The 18,699-nt window shown below is 41.3% G+C and overlaps 1 protein-coding gene across 1 annotated transcript in view; it reads right to left on the bottom strand.

Moving 5' to 3' along the window:
• Positions 1-681: 681 nt before the first annotated feature.
• The window catches only part of ERP27 (endoplasmic reticulum protein 27), a gene marked incomplete at its 5' end in the record, with an annotated part of 41,620 nt that continues 23,602 nt past the window's right edge, over positions 682-18,699 (bottom strand). Inside the window, 4 exons of the mRNA XM_058191807.1 lie at positions 682-2,666; positions 5,735-7,098; positions 9,704-9,901; positions 16,869-16,994. Of these exons, the coding sequence (XP_058047790.1) occupies positions 7,051-7,098; positions 9,704-9,901; positions 16,869-16,994 (372 nt within the window). The remainder of the gene's footprint in view (positions 2,667-5,734; positions 7,099-9,703; positions 9,902-16,868; positions 16,995-18,699) is intronic.

Below are 18,699 nucleotides of genomic sequence, written 5' to 3'. Positions count from 1 at the left end.
TATTTTATGTTTTCTATCCATGTGCTTTTTTTGGTAAAAATATAGTAGTGGTTTACTATTGCCTTATTCCATACAAGCAAATAAACAAATGTTGTGTCTCACAGTGTGTTTCTCCTGTCACAAAACGTCTTCAAAAAGGAGAAGCATGGGATGATGAGGCTTTGGCATTTAACCAAAGTGACCCCATGCACAAGCTAATGCATTAGGAAACTCTCTTGAGTCTATGTCACTTTTTCCCTTAAAAATAATTGCTATGTAGCTAAGATTTTATTTTTACTTGCTGGGGCAGAATAAGGATCTGTTATATGGTAGCATAATGACACTTAGGAAATGTTTCTTCCTGTCTCTCTATGAGATTATGTATGTCACTGAATTTCTCCAAGAACATGTCAGTGTTGCATCTTTTATGTTTTATGCTTATGTTACTTGTTTCATTTTTATATTCAAGCAATTATCCCTTGCTTACAATTCATTTTCAACTAAATATTTAGTGTTCATGCATCCTTGATTTAATAGGATAGTAGAATATCCCACCTTTTAAGTACAGTTTCTAGAATTATCAATGAAGGAATCAATCACTCTTTTGACATAAGAAAATAATCATAAACAATCATTCAATTATTCAATGTCCTTTTTATTACTCATCATCTGAGAACTGCTAAAACATGGGACATTTTAGAATAGTTTTCAATGGCAATTAAAGTAGTGGCCAAAATTGTGGAAACCCTTGGGAAAAGTGTATTTTCTAAAACTAACTAATAGCACAACTTTTTTTTTTCTGGAGTAGTACCATAAAATTATATGGAAATATAATTTCAATGGAAAGATAATTTAATCAAGAATGTAATGCAATAACTTTTATGAAGGATTTGCTATTAGAATAGCAGTTTCAATATAAAGAAGAAAAGTGAAACATGTAGAAAAAACAAGATATATAAAAAGTATCATGTCAGTTAATACTTAGTTGGGTAAACTTTAGCATGAATTACGGCCTTACAATGTCTTCCCATGGAGTGAACCAAGTTCTGCAGCTGTTATAATGTGAAACCAAGATTGAATGATTGCTTCTATTAACTAGGTTTTATGCTAGGTCGCTTCTTTTGTCGGCTCCATAGATTTTCAATTGGGTTAAGGTCTGGGCCAGGGGTGGGTTCTACTTACCTTTATCTACCGATTCACAATGGGACCGCCCCCGGACATGCTTCACTCACATGCACAGAAGCTTCATGATGACATCGGAGTCGGTGGGCAGAGCCTCCCCCCAGTTTTACTATCCATTCACAAGAACCATTCCAAACCGGGGCAATCCACCACTGGTCTGGGCTATTCCCAGGCCATTCCAGCAGTGGAATATGATTATCTTGAAACTCCAAAAAAGTGGTGTTATTAGCCATCAAACCTCAAAAATACACTTTTCCCAAAAGGTTTCCACAATTTTGGCCACCACTGTATAATATATAAACCTGCAAATGTAAAGATTTTCAATATCCAAGATATGGCCAGAAACAATCCAGCATGCTTTCCCTCTGGACATTAGCATTCTGTTCTTGTTATAATCATGAAATCTAGAACGACAGATCAATGTATATTTCAGCCAACATTGTTCCTATTAAGGAGACTGCAACTTCCTTTCTGACTTCCATTTCTTAAGAGGTTGTTGACAGTTTCAGGGCAAATGGTTAAGGAGAAAAGTGACTCAGGTTTGATTCTAACTCTAAAATTCTGTATAGAAATCTCACATCATATCTATAGGGATTTATAGTCTAATATATTTCAGAATCGTAAATGGTGGCTAGTCTTGGACACTGGAAAAGCAAAAGAACCAGTCTGTTATTAATAAATGTAAGTAGACTTATCTAAATGAAATTACAGGGATCATATTCTAGTTTTCTAAGAAACATTCGGAACATTAGTAAAGATTGACTTACATCTGCAAAATTAGGTGCAAACACATTTCATCAGGCATAAGAAGAAATTTCTATTTCCAACTTTCAAGGGTTTTTGTTGGACTGTGAGATCTTCCCTTGAATGAGATGAAAACTAAAATGCATAGAAAATTATAATTCTTTGCTGCCATCTTGGTGTTTGGTTTGTTTCGAAGTCTAGATCCAGTAGTCCTTGTGTTCAGAGATTTGGGGGCTGGATTTTGAATCTCCTGCAAGTCATAAGTAAATTGTTCCTGTTGATTGTACCAAAAATTAGACAAATTAAAAAATAACGCAAGTTAAATCAGGTATGCACTGTACAGCTCTTACAATTTTTTTCTAGGCATGGAAATGTTAATAAGTAAATTCCTTAAAACAGAGCATTTGTCTTTTTTCAATCTCATCCAGAAGTCTGAAAAAAGGTTAGGTTCCTTTGACAAAAAACAGAGAGATGCTATGGTTGCACAAGATCTTCATCACTTATCTGATTTTTGAAGGATGCACAGCCCAAGTTCCTAGACATGTTGATTCCATATCTCAGAAATGCAGTTTTGAAATTCTTAAGGAAGTCACTATCATCTAGCTGAACTCATAACCATTCCAGTAGTTGAAGGACATCTAAGGACATCATATTATAGGTTTCTATGTTTTAGTATTAGTTGGGTATGGACAACTGTGGGAGGAATGGGGCCTTCTTAGACAGACTGTGGTTCAAGGGTTTACTGTTTGAGATGTGCTCATCTAGACAAAAAATAAGGGGGATTAAATTTACCAATGTGCACAACAAGCTTCTTTAAAAAGTTGCCTCTATAATTATCTGTGCAGACGTGCAAAACACTACTGTGTATAATTCTTCCAAGGACATAAGCATAGCCACAAGAGCCTGTTACATTCTGTTTTATTTTTCCTCTAGTTTGCATGTCTAAAAGTTATTTTCATTATTACATGTGAGAGGCTAATTGGTGAAGCTGTTCTACCCCTTCTTTTGTTAGAATATAGCTCTTTTCTGCTCCTTACGTGGTACTTTTGGCCAAGCCACTTCCCTATTTATAAATATTGCAAATATTCCAGGCAACTCTGAAATATTCAAGATTCTTTCAACACTTGGTGCTCAAATCAAGGAAACAATTTTAGCTTCAATGTGGAAGATACCATTACACTAGTGTAAGAGTTCACCACACTGTTGGATTAATTTTACATACACATAAAGCCCTTTTTTTTCAGGTGATGGTGGTTGAACTGGGTTTGAAATTTCTCCAGGGAAAGGAAAAATTCGTTAACAATTTCTTAAGAGTAGAATTCCCTATAGCACCACTGCTTAAGGAATCTAATTAAATGAATTCCTTCTTAATCTCTTTCGTGGGATTTAATGGACACGAAGGAAGGATTATACAATAAAAGTCAGGCCATTCAAACACAGCCTTCAACTACCTGATAACAAATATTGTAGAACAGGGCTGTCAAACTCGCAGCCTGCAGGCTGGATGCATCATGCACAGGCCACACCCATGTCCAGTTTAGCAAAGGGGGAAAAAAAGTCATGATACTTCACATGACAACGACATGACCAGTGGTGGGTTGCCCCCGGTTCCGACCGGTTCTATAGAACTGGTAGTAAAACCGGCAGGAGACTCCGCCCACTGACCCGAACATCATCAAAAGTAATCTGCGCATGTGCAGAACAAGCTTCTTTAAAAAGTTGCCTCTATAATTATCTGTGCAGACGTGCAAAACACTACTGTGTATAATTCTTCCAAGGACATAAGCATAGCCACAAGAGCCTGTTACATTCTGTTTTATTTTTCCTCTAGTTTGCATGTCTAAAAATTATTTTCATTATTACATGTGAGAGGCTAATTGGTGAAGCTGTTCTACCCCTTCTTTTGTTAGAATATAGCTCTTTTCTGCTCCTTACATGGTACTTTTGGCCAAGCCATTTCCCTATTTATAAATATTGCAAATATTCCAGGCAACTCTGAAATATTCAAGATTCTTTCAACACTTGGTGCTCAAATCAAGGAAACAATTTTAGCTTCAATGTGGAAGATACCATTACACTAGTGTAAGAGTTCACCACACTGTTGGATTAATTTTACATACACATAAAGCCCTTTTTTTTCAGGTGATGGTGGTTGAACTGGGTTTGAAATTTCTCCAGGGAAAGGAAAAATTCGTTAACAATTTCTTAAGAGTAGAATTCCCTATAGCACCACTGCTTAAGGAATCTAATTAAATGAATTCCTTCTTAATCTCTTTCGTGGGATTTAATGGACACGAAGGAAGGATTATACAATAAAAGTCAGGCCATTCAAACACAGCCTTCAACTACCTGATAACAAATATTGTAGAACAGGGCTGTCAAACTCGCAGCCTGCAGGCTGGATGCATCATGCACAGGCCACACCCATGTCCAGTTTAGCAAAGGGGGAAAAAAAGTCATGATACTTCACATGACAACGACATGACCAGTGGTGGGTTGCCCCCGGTTCCGACCGGTTCTATAGAACTGGTAGTAAAACCGGCAGGAGACTCCGCCCACTGACCCGAACATCATCAAAAGTAATCTGCGCATGTGCAGAACAGCGCATGTGCACAATCGCTCCGTGCACACACGTGCAAGGGCACTATGTGAACTGGTAGTAAAGGTAAGTAGAACCCATCCCTGGCTGTGACGATGCGAGTTTGATACCCGATGTAAAAGAAAATCACAATCCACCATAAAAATTTCTCCTTTGATAGAATTTCTAAAGCAAATTCCCTTTCCTCTAATTGAAGGATAATTTGTAGAGAAAAGAAGGAACATCATTTATCTGCAAAATGCTATTCTGCAGGAACATGAAAACTTCAGTTGCATGGTAATATGTGCCATGTGAAAACCTGACTTGTAATAGTGATTTATGGTGGACAGATCTTCATAGTAACGCTAATATTAAATTGGTTTTAATTAAGTCACTTTTGAAAGGCATTGTGGGAGGTGATCAATTTAAGGAGAACAGCCAATCTAACACCAACATACACAATATAGCTCTCTGTATGAGCCCTCTCATCTGTCTCTGAAGCTCTTTTGAAAGTTGACTTACTACTTTTTAAATAGCTAAACCTGAAACTGATGTGAAAAGTGTACTATTGGAATCAAAACATTCTCAGTGTGGAGTATTTTAAACATTAGATCCATACCAAAAGCGAAGGGAAATCCTTCCAGATCAAAATTACTATTGCTTCCCCAGGAGGATAAGGGTTATTTTATTACTCTTCGAAAACTGAACCTTGGAAATCTTTACTGTTTTATTACTCAAAGTTCTACTAATAGATCCTGATCAATCTTGGTGCTTATTAGTAACTTATTTTAGTAGAATTAAATAATATCTATTGGTTAAAAAGTAGAGATATTTTCTATATTTTATTTATTCATTTGAGGACCAGATTTGCATGTGATGTGTGTGACAGTGCATGCAACTCATATGTGTGCCTACCTATGTTGCTGGATGTTTTTCAGATTGGATACTCAGCATATTACAAGAAATTTGCTTTGGCAGATCTAAGCATTGAACAATCCAGTCCTCAACTGTACCATTTTGATTCATGCAGCTCTGACAAAATAGCATGATTTTGTCTTAACAATTCTGGTGTGTTGATTAGTTCAACTAAGAGTAGAAAAGAGAAGTTTTGGAATGAAAAAAATTAACAAGAGATTAAAAACGAGACACCATATGCATAAAAGATTACTCTTATGATCCCTCGTTTTCTCTTTTTCATCCTAGAACTTCATAGGGTAAGAAAGAGGTTTCCTAAAGACCCATTTTCCTTACCTGGATTATTACCATACATCGATTTTGGAAACTTCAGGCTTCAAAGATGGGGACTTGAAGAAGATAAAGAAAACAAACCTGCTTTTTATTCTCAGCTCTGCTCTTTGGACCAATCTCACACAGGAGTTGTTTTGTGATTTCTGCATTTGGCCCTTCTGAGCAGTTCTCTTAAAGCTGAACTCTTTTCAAAGAGACAGAGTGGTGACTGTTTGATGGCAGTAGCAAACATTCGGGATCCAAAGGGCTAACCATTCATGAGGCAAGCACCTTGGCACCACTTCAATGGAATGAATAAAGGAACAGAACTGGCTACTTAATGTGCCATTGACAAACTTTTCTTCCAAAGGACTTTCCCTTTGCAACAAAACATTTTAAAAGAAGGTGCTTTTATGGGACTCTGATTTCCTTTGTTCTAAGAGCAATGTATAAAAATAAACAACACCTCCCTTCATGATGGATATGAGAGAACAAAAACCTGTTACCCATTTTTTATTTTTCTGTTTAATATTTTTTATTATGTCTTCAGCCGACTTTTTCATTCTGATAATGAAAAGCTTCTCAATAGCCTTCCTCATCTGTTTGTGTTTGTCTGCCTTTGTAGTATTTCTCATCCCCACATTCTTTATCTTTTGTACTTCATATTCATTTGGTTGAAATGTCTTTCTTTCGTTCTTTTATTTCATGTTAGCTCAGAAGAAAGGCTTTAAAGATTCCTCCTCATGAAAAGTTTCCATAAAAGTTCCTCACTTTCTTAAAAAGGAGACAGCTGAACCTACACCAATTCCTCAATAAGTTTAGGACATTTTAAACATTTGTGAGAAGGAAAAATTCCTGTCATATAGGCATATTATTGTTGCTATAGTTCAAAGATGTTTATGACATAAAGCAAAATCTGAAAAATCTGCTTATCAGAGGGAAATCAAATTGAGATAAATGCATACAAGATATGCAGAAATCCTAGTTCAAGCTATATTCAATACTATTGTCTGTTTCTACCATTCCATATGAACATTTCTCCAATAGAGTATGTATTCCTGGAATATGAGATTTTTGTTTAATATACAAACTTACTTCTTTATTTATTCAGCCATATAATTTATTCAGAGTATAATGCAAAAAGTATGTAATATCTCCAAAATTAAAAGGAATGAACACAGGCTTTGAGAAAGCAGTCAACACTTGTATGGAAATTGATTCCAGAACAGAATCATAATCTGATTTAAATGACAACCTCCTATAGAGAAGACATTTTTCTAGGTTGCTGTTGATTACAGTAATTGCAGTTGTCATATTTCTGTTACGCAGCTGAAAAAAATTCAGAGTTCCTCTCTGAAGAAGTTGTCCTCTGGTTTAGAGGTTTTTTTCTGAAACAAAGCAGAATAAAGAGAAACACATCATATCATGAAGGAAAATATATATGACAAAAGACTTAAGCTTAAGTCCATCCGTCTCCAATTTATTTTTCAATTTTAGCTCAGTGTCACTTGCACAAATCAGAAACATGTAATCCTAAAAATCAAACCACCTTACCATAAAAATGAATTCCTGATCACTTCTTGTATCTTAATGGCAAAACAAATTTTTATGTATTTCAAAAGCCCTAGATTCAGTTTCTATTATCAACAGGTCGGACTGAGAAAGTCTCATCTCTAAAAACTTGTAGAACTTTATGCACTATCCTTCATTAGCTGGACCAACGGCTTCCTTCAGGAACAAAGCATTTTCCTCAATTCTTGAGTAATACAGCATATAATAAATGGGATATTGAAACTCAATTCTAATACTTTAAAACTGGGGTTCCCGGCACCCAGGCCGTGGTGGGCAGCTGCCCATTTGGAACTGGGTTGCGTAAGTGGAGCTGAGTACATGAAATGGAGTTGGGCCCATGCACCTGCCGCTTACACAGAACCATTTCCTCTCCCCCACCCCTCCCTGCCAAGCTACTCTGCAAAGCCAGAAAGGTTTGGAACCACTGCTTTAAAAAGTAGAGTTTTTTAAAATTGAATTCTCCTTATGAAACAAATATATATCTTTCATGGAAGTGTTCTCCTCTTCAGGGCTCAAACACATATTACTGAAAGTAAAGTTATGTTTAGATTCTCTTAACCTTAAATGGACAAATGCTGGACAAATGGGCAGATGCTGGAAAATATTCATGTGATCTGCTGGTACTCAATTACCATATCATGATCACTCAATTATGTATTCCTTGATAAAAAGCAATTTCTTCCAGTGTCCTCATGATGTTGTTCTCATTTCTAAGTGTTCCGGTATTAGTATTGTCAGGATGCAAAAGCAGGTTTGAAAAGAATAAGCTAGTTATTGCTCAAAGACTAAGTATTTTACAAAACGGTTATGCTTAAGACTTTTTCCTTAAAGCATATGGGCCTATAAGTGTTCCTGTTGTTTATAATAGAGACATTGTAATAGAAATGTGCAATATATGTATTTTTCCCAGTGGTGAAATCTAAATTTCTTTCCTACCGGTTCAGTGGGCGTGACTTAGTGGGCGTGACTTGGTAGTGGGGTCATGTGACTTGGTGGGTGTGGCTATGTAACCATGTGACTGGGGGATCAAAAGACAGAAACTCACTAACAATGTCCTGCTGGAGCAGGGTTGGACTAGATGACCTCCAGGTCCCTTCCAGCTCTGGATTATCCTCTGAAGCTGCATCTAGTGCCAGGTTTGTAGTTCTTCCTTCCTCTCCTTTTTCATTCCTTCCTCCCTCCCTCCCTCCCTTCCTCTTTCTTTCTTATTTTCTTTCTTTCCTCTCTCTCTCTCTCTCTCTCAAATGAACCCCCACCTCTCTATTTTTTGCCTACACCCCCCATTTTTTGCCTAACAAGCTTCAGCTTTTTTACCTTTTAAAAAATGCTTTTACGTTTTTTAAAAAAACTTTTAAGTTTTTTTTAAAAAAATGCTCTGAGGGATCACGTGTCTCAGCTGGGCATGGGGGGGCAGAGATTTTTGCTACCAGTTCTCCGAACTACCCACCGCCATTGCTACCGGATCAGCTGATCCAGTCCAAACCACGAGCATTTCACCCCTGATTTTTCCTCTATCAAAACACAGTTCCTTGGTGGGAGACAATCGTAAGCAACCTGGTAATTTGTGGAACAGAGAGCATCAGGCCTTTTGACAATATATTGTATGCCATTTCTGATTATTTACATTACAAGAATGGGTCTTCCTTTTTAACAACATCACTAAGGTTTATAATTAATTCTTAAGATTGCTTCTGTCAAAGAAGTGAATCAATTTTATGCCTATTAATTCCCAAACCTTGCCCAAGGTCTGAAGTATCTGTACACACAAAGTTTACCACAGTTCTCTATTTTTCCATGAGTCTAAAGCTTCCTTTCTCTAATCCCTAGAAACACATAAATAAACATAAACTCAGAATTTCCAGAGGTTGGAAAAACAAATTGTGCAAAGGAGAAAACATAAGACACTGAATGTAATCATTCAAACTAGTCCAATTTGTATTACCTATTCCAATTCTAGAGTTTCAGGTTTAAAAATTAATAACTAATAGAACATTTCTAAATGTTATGGAATTGCATAGCTTTTCAAAAGGAGAAAGGAGTTCTTTGGTAAGACATTAGGTAAATGAGATAATATTTTCATGTGAGCATCTTTCTGAGGATGAGCATGAACTCCAAATACAGTAGTTTGGGGCTAGGGGTTAGGAAGAAATGTTTTGAAACCCTACAGTTTTTTTTCAGGCATAAACTTGGAAATGATGGTGACTGTTGTCCTTAATTGATTCGGCAAGGGAATGGTGGTGCTAGAAATAAAGAGGTATACGGTAGCTGGCAGCACCCAAAATTAGCCATTGAAAAAAGCATAAACTTGGAAATGATGGGAGAAAAAAGCTAGCACCAAATTTCCAGGATGATGTCAAGGAAACAGCAAGCTGTTGACTAGTCAAGGAATCATGTGTGCAAAAACTCATTCTGTGTACTCACTTCTTCCTTTCTCTCCAAGAAGGCATTACAAAAATCTGTTATTCTCTCCACAGAAACTTCATCCAGAAGCAGCACATCCTGCTCCTCATCTGCAGTGTAGTAGGCAGCCAGGGCAGGTAGCTGGGACTTCTTTAAGTGGAAGTAAGACAGAACCCGATCATTACCATTGATGCCGATGTCCACCAGGATAAATAGAGCCTTCAAAGAAAGAACAAAAACATAATTTTAAAAAGTTCATGGAGCAAATAAATATAACACAGATTTATAATGATGAGGAATTAAAGGATGATAAGGTTTCACCCAAGCTGTCTTTTTAAACCCAATCTCTAAGGCTTCTAAATTTATCCAAAGAAGTGTAAACCTGTTGCAAGTTTATTCATTAATTGTATTTATAAGTAATCATTAAAAGTATTTTAGATTAAATTCCACTAATGAAAAAAGTCAGATTTCAGCATGAGAAAAATATTTGTATTAGTAATATTATCTTACCAATATTCCCTTTTTTAAAATAAGCTCTACATTCCTCTATGCCTCAAAATATGGATTTTTGCTATGTTATGCAAACTAATCCAAAATGTATATGGGCTCACATTTGATGAATTGGACTTCAACATAAGATTTTGCAAATTCTGGAAAGTCACTTGGAGTATTTTCACTTGGAGGATTGTTTCCCTCCAGTTCTTTATTCAACTGGTCTACTTTTCCTGCTCTTAATATCAAATTCTATTCTGCCACAAGGATCAGACTGGCAAATGACATAACCTGCAAGTATTTACTGCTGGACAAGTTAAGGAAAGTGATTGGTATCTTTTCTTGGTTTTGTTACTTACCTAAGGAAAACCAATCACCAAAGGCTCTCCTTACCATGTATTTATTATTTTATTTATTTATTAATCAAATTTCTAGACCGCCCTTCTCCCGAAGGACTCAGGGCGGTGTACAGCCATATTAAAATACATAGATAGACAATGAATTTAAAATAAATTTTAAAATGAAATATTTAGCCGGCCAATTGAACTAAAAATAATAAAACCAATTAAAATCAGTATAAAATTTAAAATTTAAAAGCTAAAAAATCTAATCCAGTCCTGCGCACCTGAATAAGTGTGTTTTAAGTTCACGGCGGAAGGTTCTAAGGTCCGAGAGTTGGCGAAGTCCTGGGGGGAGCTCGTTCCAGAGGGCGGGAGCCCCCGCAGAGAAGGCCCTTCCCCTGGGTGTCGCCAGACGACACTGCCTAGCTGACGGCACCCTGAGGAGTCCCTCTCTGTGGGAGCGCACGGGTCGGTGAGAGGTATTCGGTAGCAGAAGGCGGTCCCGTAAATAGCCCGGCCCTATGCCATGGAGCGCTTTAAAGGTGATCACCAACACCTTGAAGCGCACCCGGAAGGCCACAGGTAGCCAGTGCAGTCTGCGCAGGATAGGTGTCACCCGGGAGCCACGAGGGGCTCCTTCTATCACCCGCGCAGCCGCATTCTGGACTAACTGCAGTCTCCGGATGCCCTTCAAGGGGAGCCCCATGTAGAGAGCATTGCAATAATCTAGGCGAGATGTCACGAGGGCGTGAGTGACCGTGCATAGGGCATCCCGGTCTAGAAAGGGGCGCAACTGGCGCACCAGGCGAACCTGGTAAAAAGCTCTCCTGGAGACGGCCGCCAAATGATCTTCAAAGGACAGCCGTTCATCCAGGAGGACGCCCAAGTTGCGCACCCTCTCCATTGGGGCCAATGACTCGCCCCCAACAGTCAGCCGCGGCTGCAGCTGACTGTACCGGGATGCCGGCATCCACAGCCACTCTGTCTTGGAGGGATTGAGCCTGAGCCTGTTTCTCCCCATCCAGACCCGTACGGCTTCCAGACACCGGGACAGCACTTTGATAGCTTCATTGGGGTGGCCCGGTGTGGAAAAGTACAGCTGGGTGTCATCAGCGTACAGCTGGTACCTCACACCGAAGCCACTGATGATCTCACCCAGCGGCTTCATATAGATGTTGAACAAGAGGGACGAGAGAATCGGCCCTGCGGCACCCACAAGTGAGGTGCCTCGGGCCGACCTCTGCCCCCGTCAACACCGTCTGCGACCGATCGGAGAGATAGGAGGAGAACCACCGATAAGCGGTGCCTCCACTCCCAATCCCTCCAACCGGCGCAGCAGGATACCATGGTCGATGGTATCAAAAGCCGCTGAGAGGTCTAATAGGACCAGGGCAGAGGAACAACCCCTATCCCTGGCCCTCCAGAGATCATCCACCAATGCGACCAAAGCCGTCTCAGTGCTGTAACCGGGCGGAAACCGGACTGGAGCAGGTCTAGATAGACAGTTTCATCCAGGTGCAAGGAAACTGATATGCCACCATACTCTCTACAACCTTCGCCGTGGCGAAGGTTGGAGACCGGACGATAGTTACTTAAAACAGCGGGTCAAGGCAGGCTTCTTGAGGAGGGTCTCACCACCGCCTCTTTCAAGGCGGCGGAAGACTCCTCCACCAAGGAAGCACTCGTAATTGCCTGGAGCCAGCCTCGTGTCACCTCCTGGGTGGCCAGCACCAACCAGGAGGGCACGGGTCCAGTAAACATGTGGTGGCATTCAACCTACCCAACAACCTGTCCATGTCCTCGGAGCCACAGGGTCAAACTCATCCCATAAAATATCACCAAGACCACCCTCGGACGCCTCCCTGAGTCACTGCAATTTTGGTCCAGACCGTCCCGAAGCTGAGCGATTTTATCGTATAGATAACCGTTAAACTCCTCAACACGTCCCTGCAGCGGGTCATCCCGCTCCCCTGGTGAAGGAGGGCAGGTCACCCGAAACAGGGCGGCTGGGCGGTTATCTGCCGACGCAATGAGGAGGAGGCGTAGCAACGCCTCGCATCCTCAATGCCACTAGGTAAGTCCTAGTATAGGACTTCACTAGTGTCCGATCAGCCTCGGAACGGCTAGACCTCCAAGAACTCTCCAGGCGTCTTCTCTGGCGCTTCATCCCCCTCAGCTCCTCGGAGAACCAAGGAGCCGTTTGGGACCTGCGCCGGGTCAGAGGCCGCAAAGGCACGACACGATCTAAGGCCCCCGCCGCGGCCCGTTCCCAGGCCGCAACCAGTTCCTCAGCCGTGTCGTGGGCCAGACCTTCAGGAAGTGGCCCAAGCTCCGTCCGGAACCTCTCCGGGTCCATCAGGCGCCTGGGGCGGGACCAACGTAATGGCTCCGTCTCCCTGCGGTGTTGGATGGGGGGCAGAAAGGCCAGGGGAAGAGAGTGATCTGACCATGACAAAGGTTCAATAGCTAATTCCTTCAAATCCAGATCTCTCAACCACTGACCAGAGATAAAAATCAGATCCAGAGTGCCACCCCCAACGTGAGTAGGGCCATCAACTACTTGAGTCAGGTCCAAGGCCGTCATGGAAGCCATGAACTCCCGAGCAACTGTCGATGACGAGCCGGAAGATGGCAAGTTAAAATCCCCCATGACTAAAAGTCTGGGGGTCTCAACTACCACCCCGGCAAGCACCTCCAGGAGCTCGGGCAGGGCAGCTGTCAGGTAGCAAGGAGCCAGGTACGCGACCGGCAAGCCCATCTGACATCTATGACCCCATCTCACAAAGAGGGATTCGCACCCGGCAATCTGAGGTACAGTGGTCTCCCTCGGCTCTAGACTCTCTCTAATCACAACCGCCACCCCACCACCCCTACCCTGGCCCCTCGGCTGATGAAATGCTCGGAAACCCGGTGGGCACACCCGAACAAGGGCACGCCCCCTTCTGGGCCCAGCCAGGTCTCCATGCGCCCATAAGGTCCGCGGCACCCCTGAATAAGATCGTGAATTAGGGGCCTTATTGGCCACGGACCGTGCGTTGCATAACATCAGCGAAGGCCAGGGCCCTGAATCCTGACCATCCGGGAACGGGAGAAGTTTGGGGGCTCGGGGCGCGCAACCGCCTGCAAACATCGAGCGCGCACCCCCCTAACACGATATGAGCCCCACTTCCGCCATATCTGCCTCCCCTTACCGTGGAAATAGCACCACCCTCAACCAATGGAACACCGACTCCCCCATGACCTCGGACCCGCCAACCCCGCCACGAGCATGCGCAGGAACTGGACTCCCCGGCGGGTTTCCCCAACACCCACCCATTCCTCCCACCCCCAACCCAAGCCCGTCGGTTTCCTCCCCTTAAAATCCCTTTAAAACTCCCTTAAAAGTCTATTAAAACAGCCAATTAAAAACCCTAAGCCTCCTATTTTTGCATGCCACCTCTCGGGACTCCAAAGCCCGTCCTCAAGGTGGGCCCTCGATAATCTGGAGGCCAAACCCGAGAGGGCATCTCGCAGGGCAAGTAGGTCAGCCGCGGTAAATGTTCGCATCACTGAGACGGTCCGGCCAAGGCCCATCCTGGGCTGGTCAAGTTGGCAGCAAAGGTCAGAACAGATGGTAAAGTGACCATGACCAGTCTGTCCTGATGGGAAACAGTTCGAGGTAATCCATATGCGGTAGATGATAAACCGCTGACTCAGTCAGTTCACCACCCCAGACAAACGACCTGGGGTGGGCTAAGGAAGAAGGGGAGAGGAACGATGGTAGAGATGTTATAAAGATGGTAAATAGTGGAGGGGTGTCCGCTGGGCCCGCGGGCCTTCCTCCGGCGCTGCCAAATATCCGCGCCACTAGGGCAAGGTCACAGCCACCCAGGGCCTATCGGGCCATCCGCCACTTCAAAACACCGGGGCAGGCCGCCGCCGCCTATCGCCTCCGCCAGGCCATCGCCACCGGGAACACCCCGTCGCCATCGCGAGCAGGCCACTGGAGTTCCCCCAGTTGAGAGGGGACACCAGTCGCCCAACCCGCCAGCAGACCCAGGGCTCACCGGCGCCAACACCCGACAGAGAGGGAAGGGCCAGGCCGCCGCCCTCGCCACCGCAAGTTCAAAGAGGCCGATGGAGCCCGGGCGGCCCTCCAGGTCTTCATTGGGGCGCAGCCCCTCCGGGGCTCCTCCCATCGCCACCGGAGACGCCCAAACTCCAAGCTCCAAACCCATCTTCAAAACTGGCCAAGTCTTCCCGGCAGGAGTCCAGGGCGCTGGCCCGCCCGCCGCCGCCGCCAGACCGCCGAAAAAGGCTGGCGGCAGCTCGGCAGGCCGCGGGGCCGCCAGGATTACCTCCAAGGGGCCGTGACTCCACCGTGACTCGGGCTCCTCCGGCGCCCCGGAGTCGCTGGCGCCCAGCCCCCCTGTTTTCGGGTGGCTGGATCCTCCTCCATCAGGGCGGAGTAAGGAAGAGGCAGATAAGTGTTGATGAGTGCTATTAATGGTAGGATTAGCACACTACCAAGTTGCCGAACTACTTGTCTGCAGGTGTGGAGGTGTTCCATGCCTGTGATCTATCAATTGGCAATTTCTGAACATGGTGTATATTGAGAATTGAACCCAAGATCAGAAATAGACCAAATGCCAAGTCACAGTTGTGGAGAAAAGGATGCAAATGACTTGTCAATTAGGCTTACAGTTGTGAAGGAAGGATATAGGATGAAGTTGGAGGGAGTGATCAATAATGAGCAAATGTTGTCCTTGATTTATTCTGCAAGGGAATGGTGGTGGTAGAAATAAGAAGGTATACTGTAGCTGGCAGCACCCAAAATTAGCCATTGGAAGAGGCAAAATGATACTACTCCTAAAGTAATAAAACAGTAGAACATAAACTCACATGAATCCCCGTGTTGACAGAAGCAGCAGAAAACCTGTTGTGACCTGTCATTGATCGCCAAAGCAGCAAAACATAGTATGCAGAAATCATGCTATGTTTGGTTTAAACTACTGTTTTGTGCTACACAGGCCTCTTAGCTTCCCTATTCATTCTACTATTTAAATAGAATGTTGTACCTTGATGAAGGTATCTTTTCTTTTATGTACACTGAGAGCATATGCACCAAGACAAATTCCTTGTGTGTCCAATCACACTTGGTCAATAAAAATTCTATTCTATTCTATTCTATTCTATTCTATTCTATTCTATTCTATTCTATTCTATTCTATTTAAATACAGCTTCACTACTCTTTCAACAGCATGAAGACTATATTAAAACTGCAACCATTTTGGACCCTGGCAATACTCAACCAAGGTGATGCCTTCTGCATCCCAAACCAAACTGACCATGGAAGACAGTGCTAATAATCAGAGAATGCTCCTATATTAAATGATTATGGAATCACCAGTATATTTTCCAAGGGCTGTAGTATTTAGGAAAATAACTTAAACAGAAATAACAAGCATTTCATCTTCATAAATCCAGAAAAACTGATTTAGTGTCCTCAGTGTCCTGTTCATTTGGCAAGTTTCATGGACAAGAAGAGTGCCATCATTCTTGGAAGAAATTCTAAAGGTAGCTGGAATTTTCAAAGGTCCTGGAAAAAGGCAGATGTAACACTAGTTCTACTGACTTCTGTAAGTTCTTTTCTGCTATTAAAGGGTGCTCCAGATAGTATATAATAGAAAAGCTGAAGAAATAGAAATAGCAACATATACTCTGAATGTGCTATAAAATATGCAATATTTTTACAGCCGCAGCTGACTACAATATTAAACAAAAATGATTCAATTAACTTTTCTTTCTGCTGACAAAATAATTAATATTGTAGCATGGTGCCAGTAAATGGGTGGTGGAATGGAACAGCTGAATATTGAGCTTTCTTCATTTCATAAGCTTTCCTCTAAAGAATGTATGTGGATGGAGCATATGTTCCAAGTCTGTGTTTACAAAAAACTGGTTTCTGTTTGCTTACCTAGTTTTAAGTCATACACACACACACACACACACACACAAAATATGATGAAGCTTATAACTTGAATTAATAATACAAAATGCTTATAACTTGAATTAATAATACAAAATGTTAGAGAAAGAAATGATTAAAAAATCTTAGGTGGTTTTTCTAATCAGAAATGTGCACTCAAAATTGGGTCCTTCCAACTCCATGTATTTATTATATATAAAATTAAGAGTTTGCTGTGTCATTCTTAATTTGAGAGGGAAGTAGTGGAATTTTGTGCAGTATCTCATTCACATTTAATCCTCCTGCTTCTCCCATTTGTATTTTAATATATGAAATATGATGTAAACAGAACTAGCACTTCCAAAAAATCTTTTGTGGTATTGACTAGGAATATTTCAGACTTACCTTGCCTTGAAAAGCTATTGCTGCTTCACGGTACTTGTTAATCCTCTCAGTATGCAGCGGGGAGGTCTTGTCACTGAACAGAAGAAGATGGGTCTGAACTGCACTATCAAAGAGGCCTACTGCAGTCTGTCACAATTAACAGAACAGGTGAAGTAATATGTTGATTAGAGAATGAAAAAATTAATCATTCCATGTTCAAAATAACCCTCAGCCACAAGATAAATTTATAGTCAAGGGTTGGAAGAGAATGCAACTGAATTGAAGGGATAGAGAAATAACAAAGGCAGATGATGCTTAATATCAGAGGTAGGCATTCTAGAAGTCACAAACACCTGTTTTGATATTTACAACGCTTAATTTTTTTACTTTATTTTAAATCACATTTACTTTTTTTAAACTGGAAAGTTGGTATTTTCTAGTTGGACCTGAAACTGTAAATAGAAAATAAAAATGGTGAGTGATTGCAGATAAGGGCTTAGTTTGCAGCCGCATCCACCTGCCCAGAAAAATGGCATAGCTGTATCAATTATAATAGGACTAAAAATTTTCCAAACATGTCTACTAAGCTTTGAAAAACAGACTGAACTGACTCAAAATTGGTTACTTTTTTGAAGTTTGCATGATGTTTGATCTGTTTCATTTTTGAAATCTCTTTATTTCTTTTTAAATCATTTGCTAGTGGCATTGCTGACATAAAAACAATTTCCAAATGATGTATTCAAGGCTGTTGAACTAAGATATAGGCCTGGTTTCAAGGAAATAAATATGGAGAAGAGGAAAGTATGACCAGTGTTGGCACAACTTCTACTGAGTAATCTGTATACCTCATCCCCTATACATCCCCATGTTTGTACAGCAAACATGATTGATAAAAGGACATGAAATAAATTATGTCAAAGGCTAAATCTCCACCCTAGGGCTTGCTGCAATCCACACCAGAATTGACAAATTTTCTTTAAATGTTCATTTTAATGTTGATTTTTGGATTTGCCATAGTTGTTGCTGTTGTACATCTAAATACTTATTTGAAGATTTCCACCCCACACTTCATTTCACCTCACTTCACTTTACTTTACTTTGATACCTCAGTACTCATCCTTAATTGGTTCCAGGAGGCGCAAAGAGTACTAAAAACAAGGAGTACCAAACAATTTTTTTCCATAAGGAATAATGTAATGAGTCACAAAAGAGCTGACACTGAGAAGTTCTACTTGTGTGTTGAGTATCAAATAAATGATGAGTACCAGGACAAAACTTTTGTGTCAAAATGCATTGGATACCAAATTCGATGAATTTCAAAATAGTTGAATACCAAGGTACCACTGCACTTTAATTTAATTTAATTTAATTTACATTACCTTGCCTTAATTTACTTTGTAATTCAATAGAAGGAAGTTTCAATGAGTTCAATGCTACATTTTTTCAGTTGCAGTCTTCTTTGTTTCTTACTTATTTAAATATTTAAATACCTTGAAATTTCATATTCCCAGTAATTTTTAATAAATTGATTGTTTGCTTTCATCATGAATTTAATTATATTGGCTGTATGGCATAGTGTGCTCTTCTAAGTCAGAACAGAGTGAAAGCAAACCTGCTGAAAATACTGAAATGACCACATGTGTATTCTGTCCAATATTACAATGATAAATTATAAAAACATAGCAGAAACCTGGAAAACATCATCTGGAACTGGAAGCCACAAAGGTGAAGCAGGTTGGAAGAGAACCCTAAAAGAAGGCACACATCACCTGGGGGTGGGATGATGAAGCAACACACACTGAGTCTCTGTGAGCAGCTTCCAGTCCCCTGGCATTTATTGCATAGGTGGTAG

The sequence above is a fragment of the Ahaetulla prasina genome, chromosome 7 (genome assembly GCF_028640845.1).
Source record: "Ahaetulla prasina isolate Xishuangbanna chromosome 7, ASM2864084v1, whole genome shotgun sequence".
Lineage (NCBI taxonomy): Eukaryota > Metazoa > Chordata > Lepidosauria > Squamata > Colubridae > Ahaetulla > Ahaetulla prasina.
Note: the sequence above shows the minus strand (reverse complement) of the source record. Positions and strands in the feature narration are given on the sequence as shown.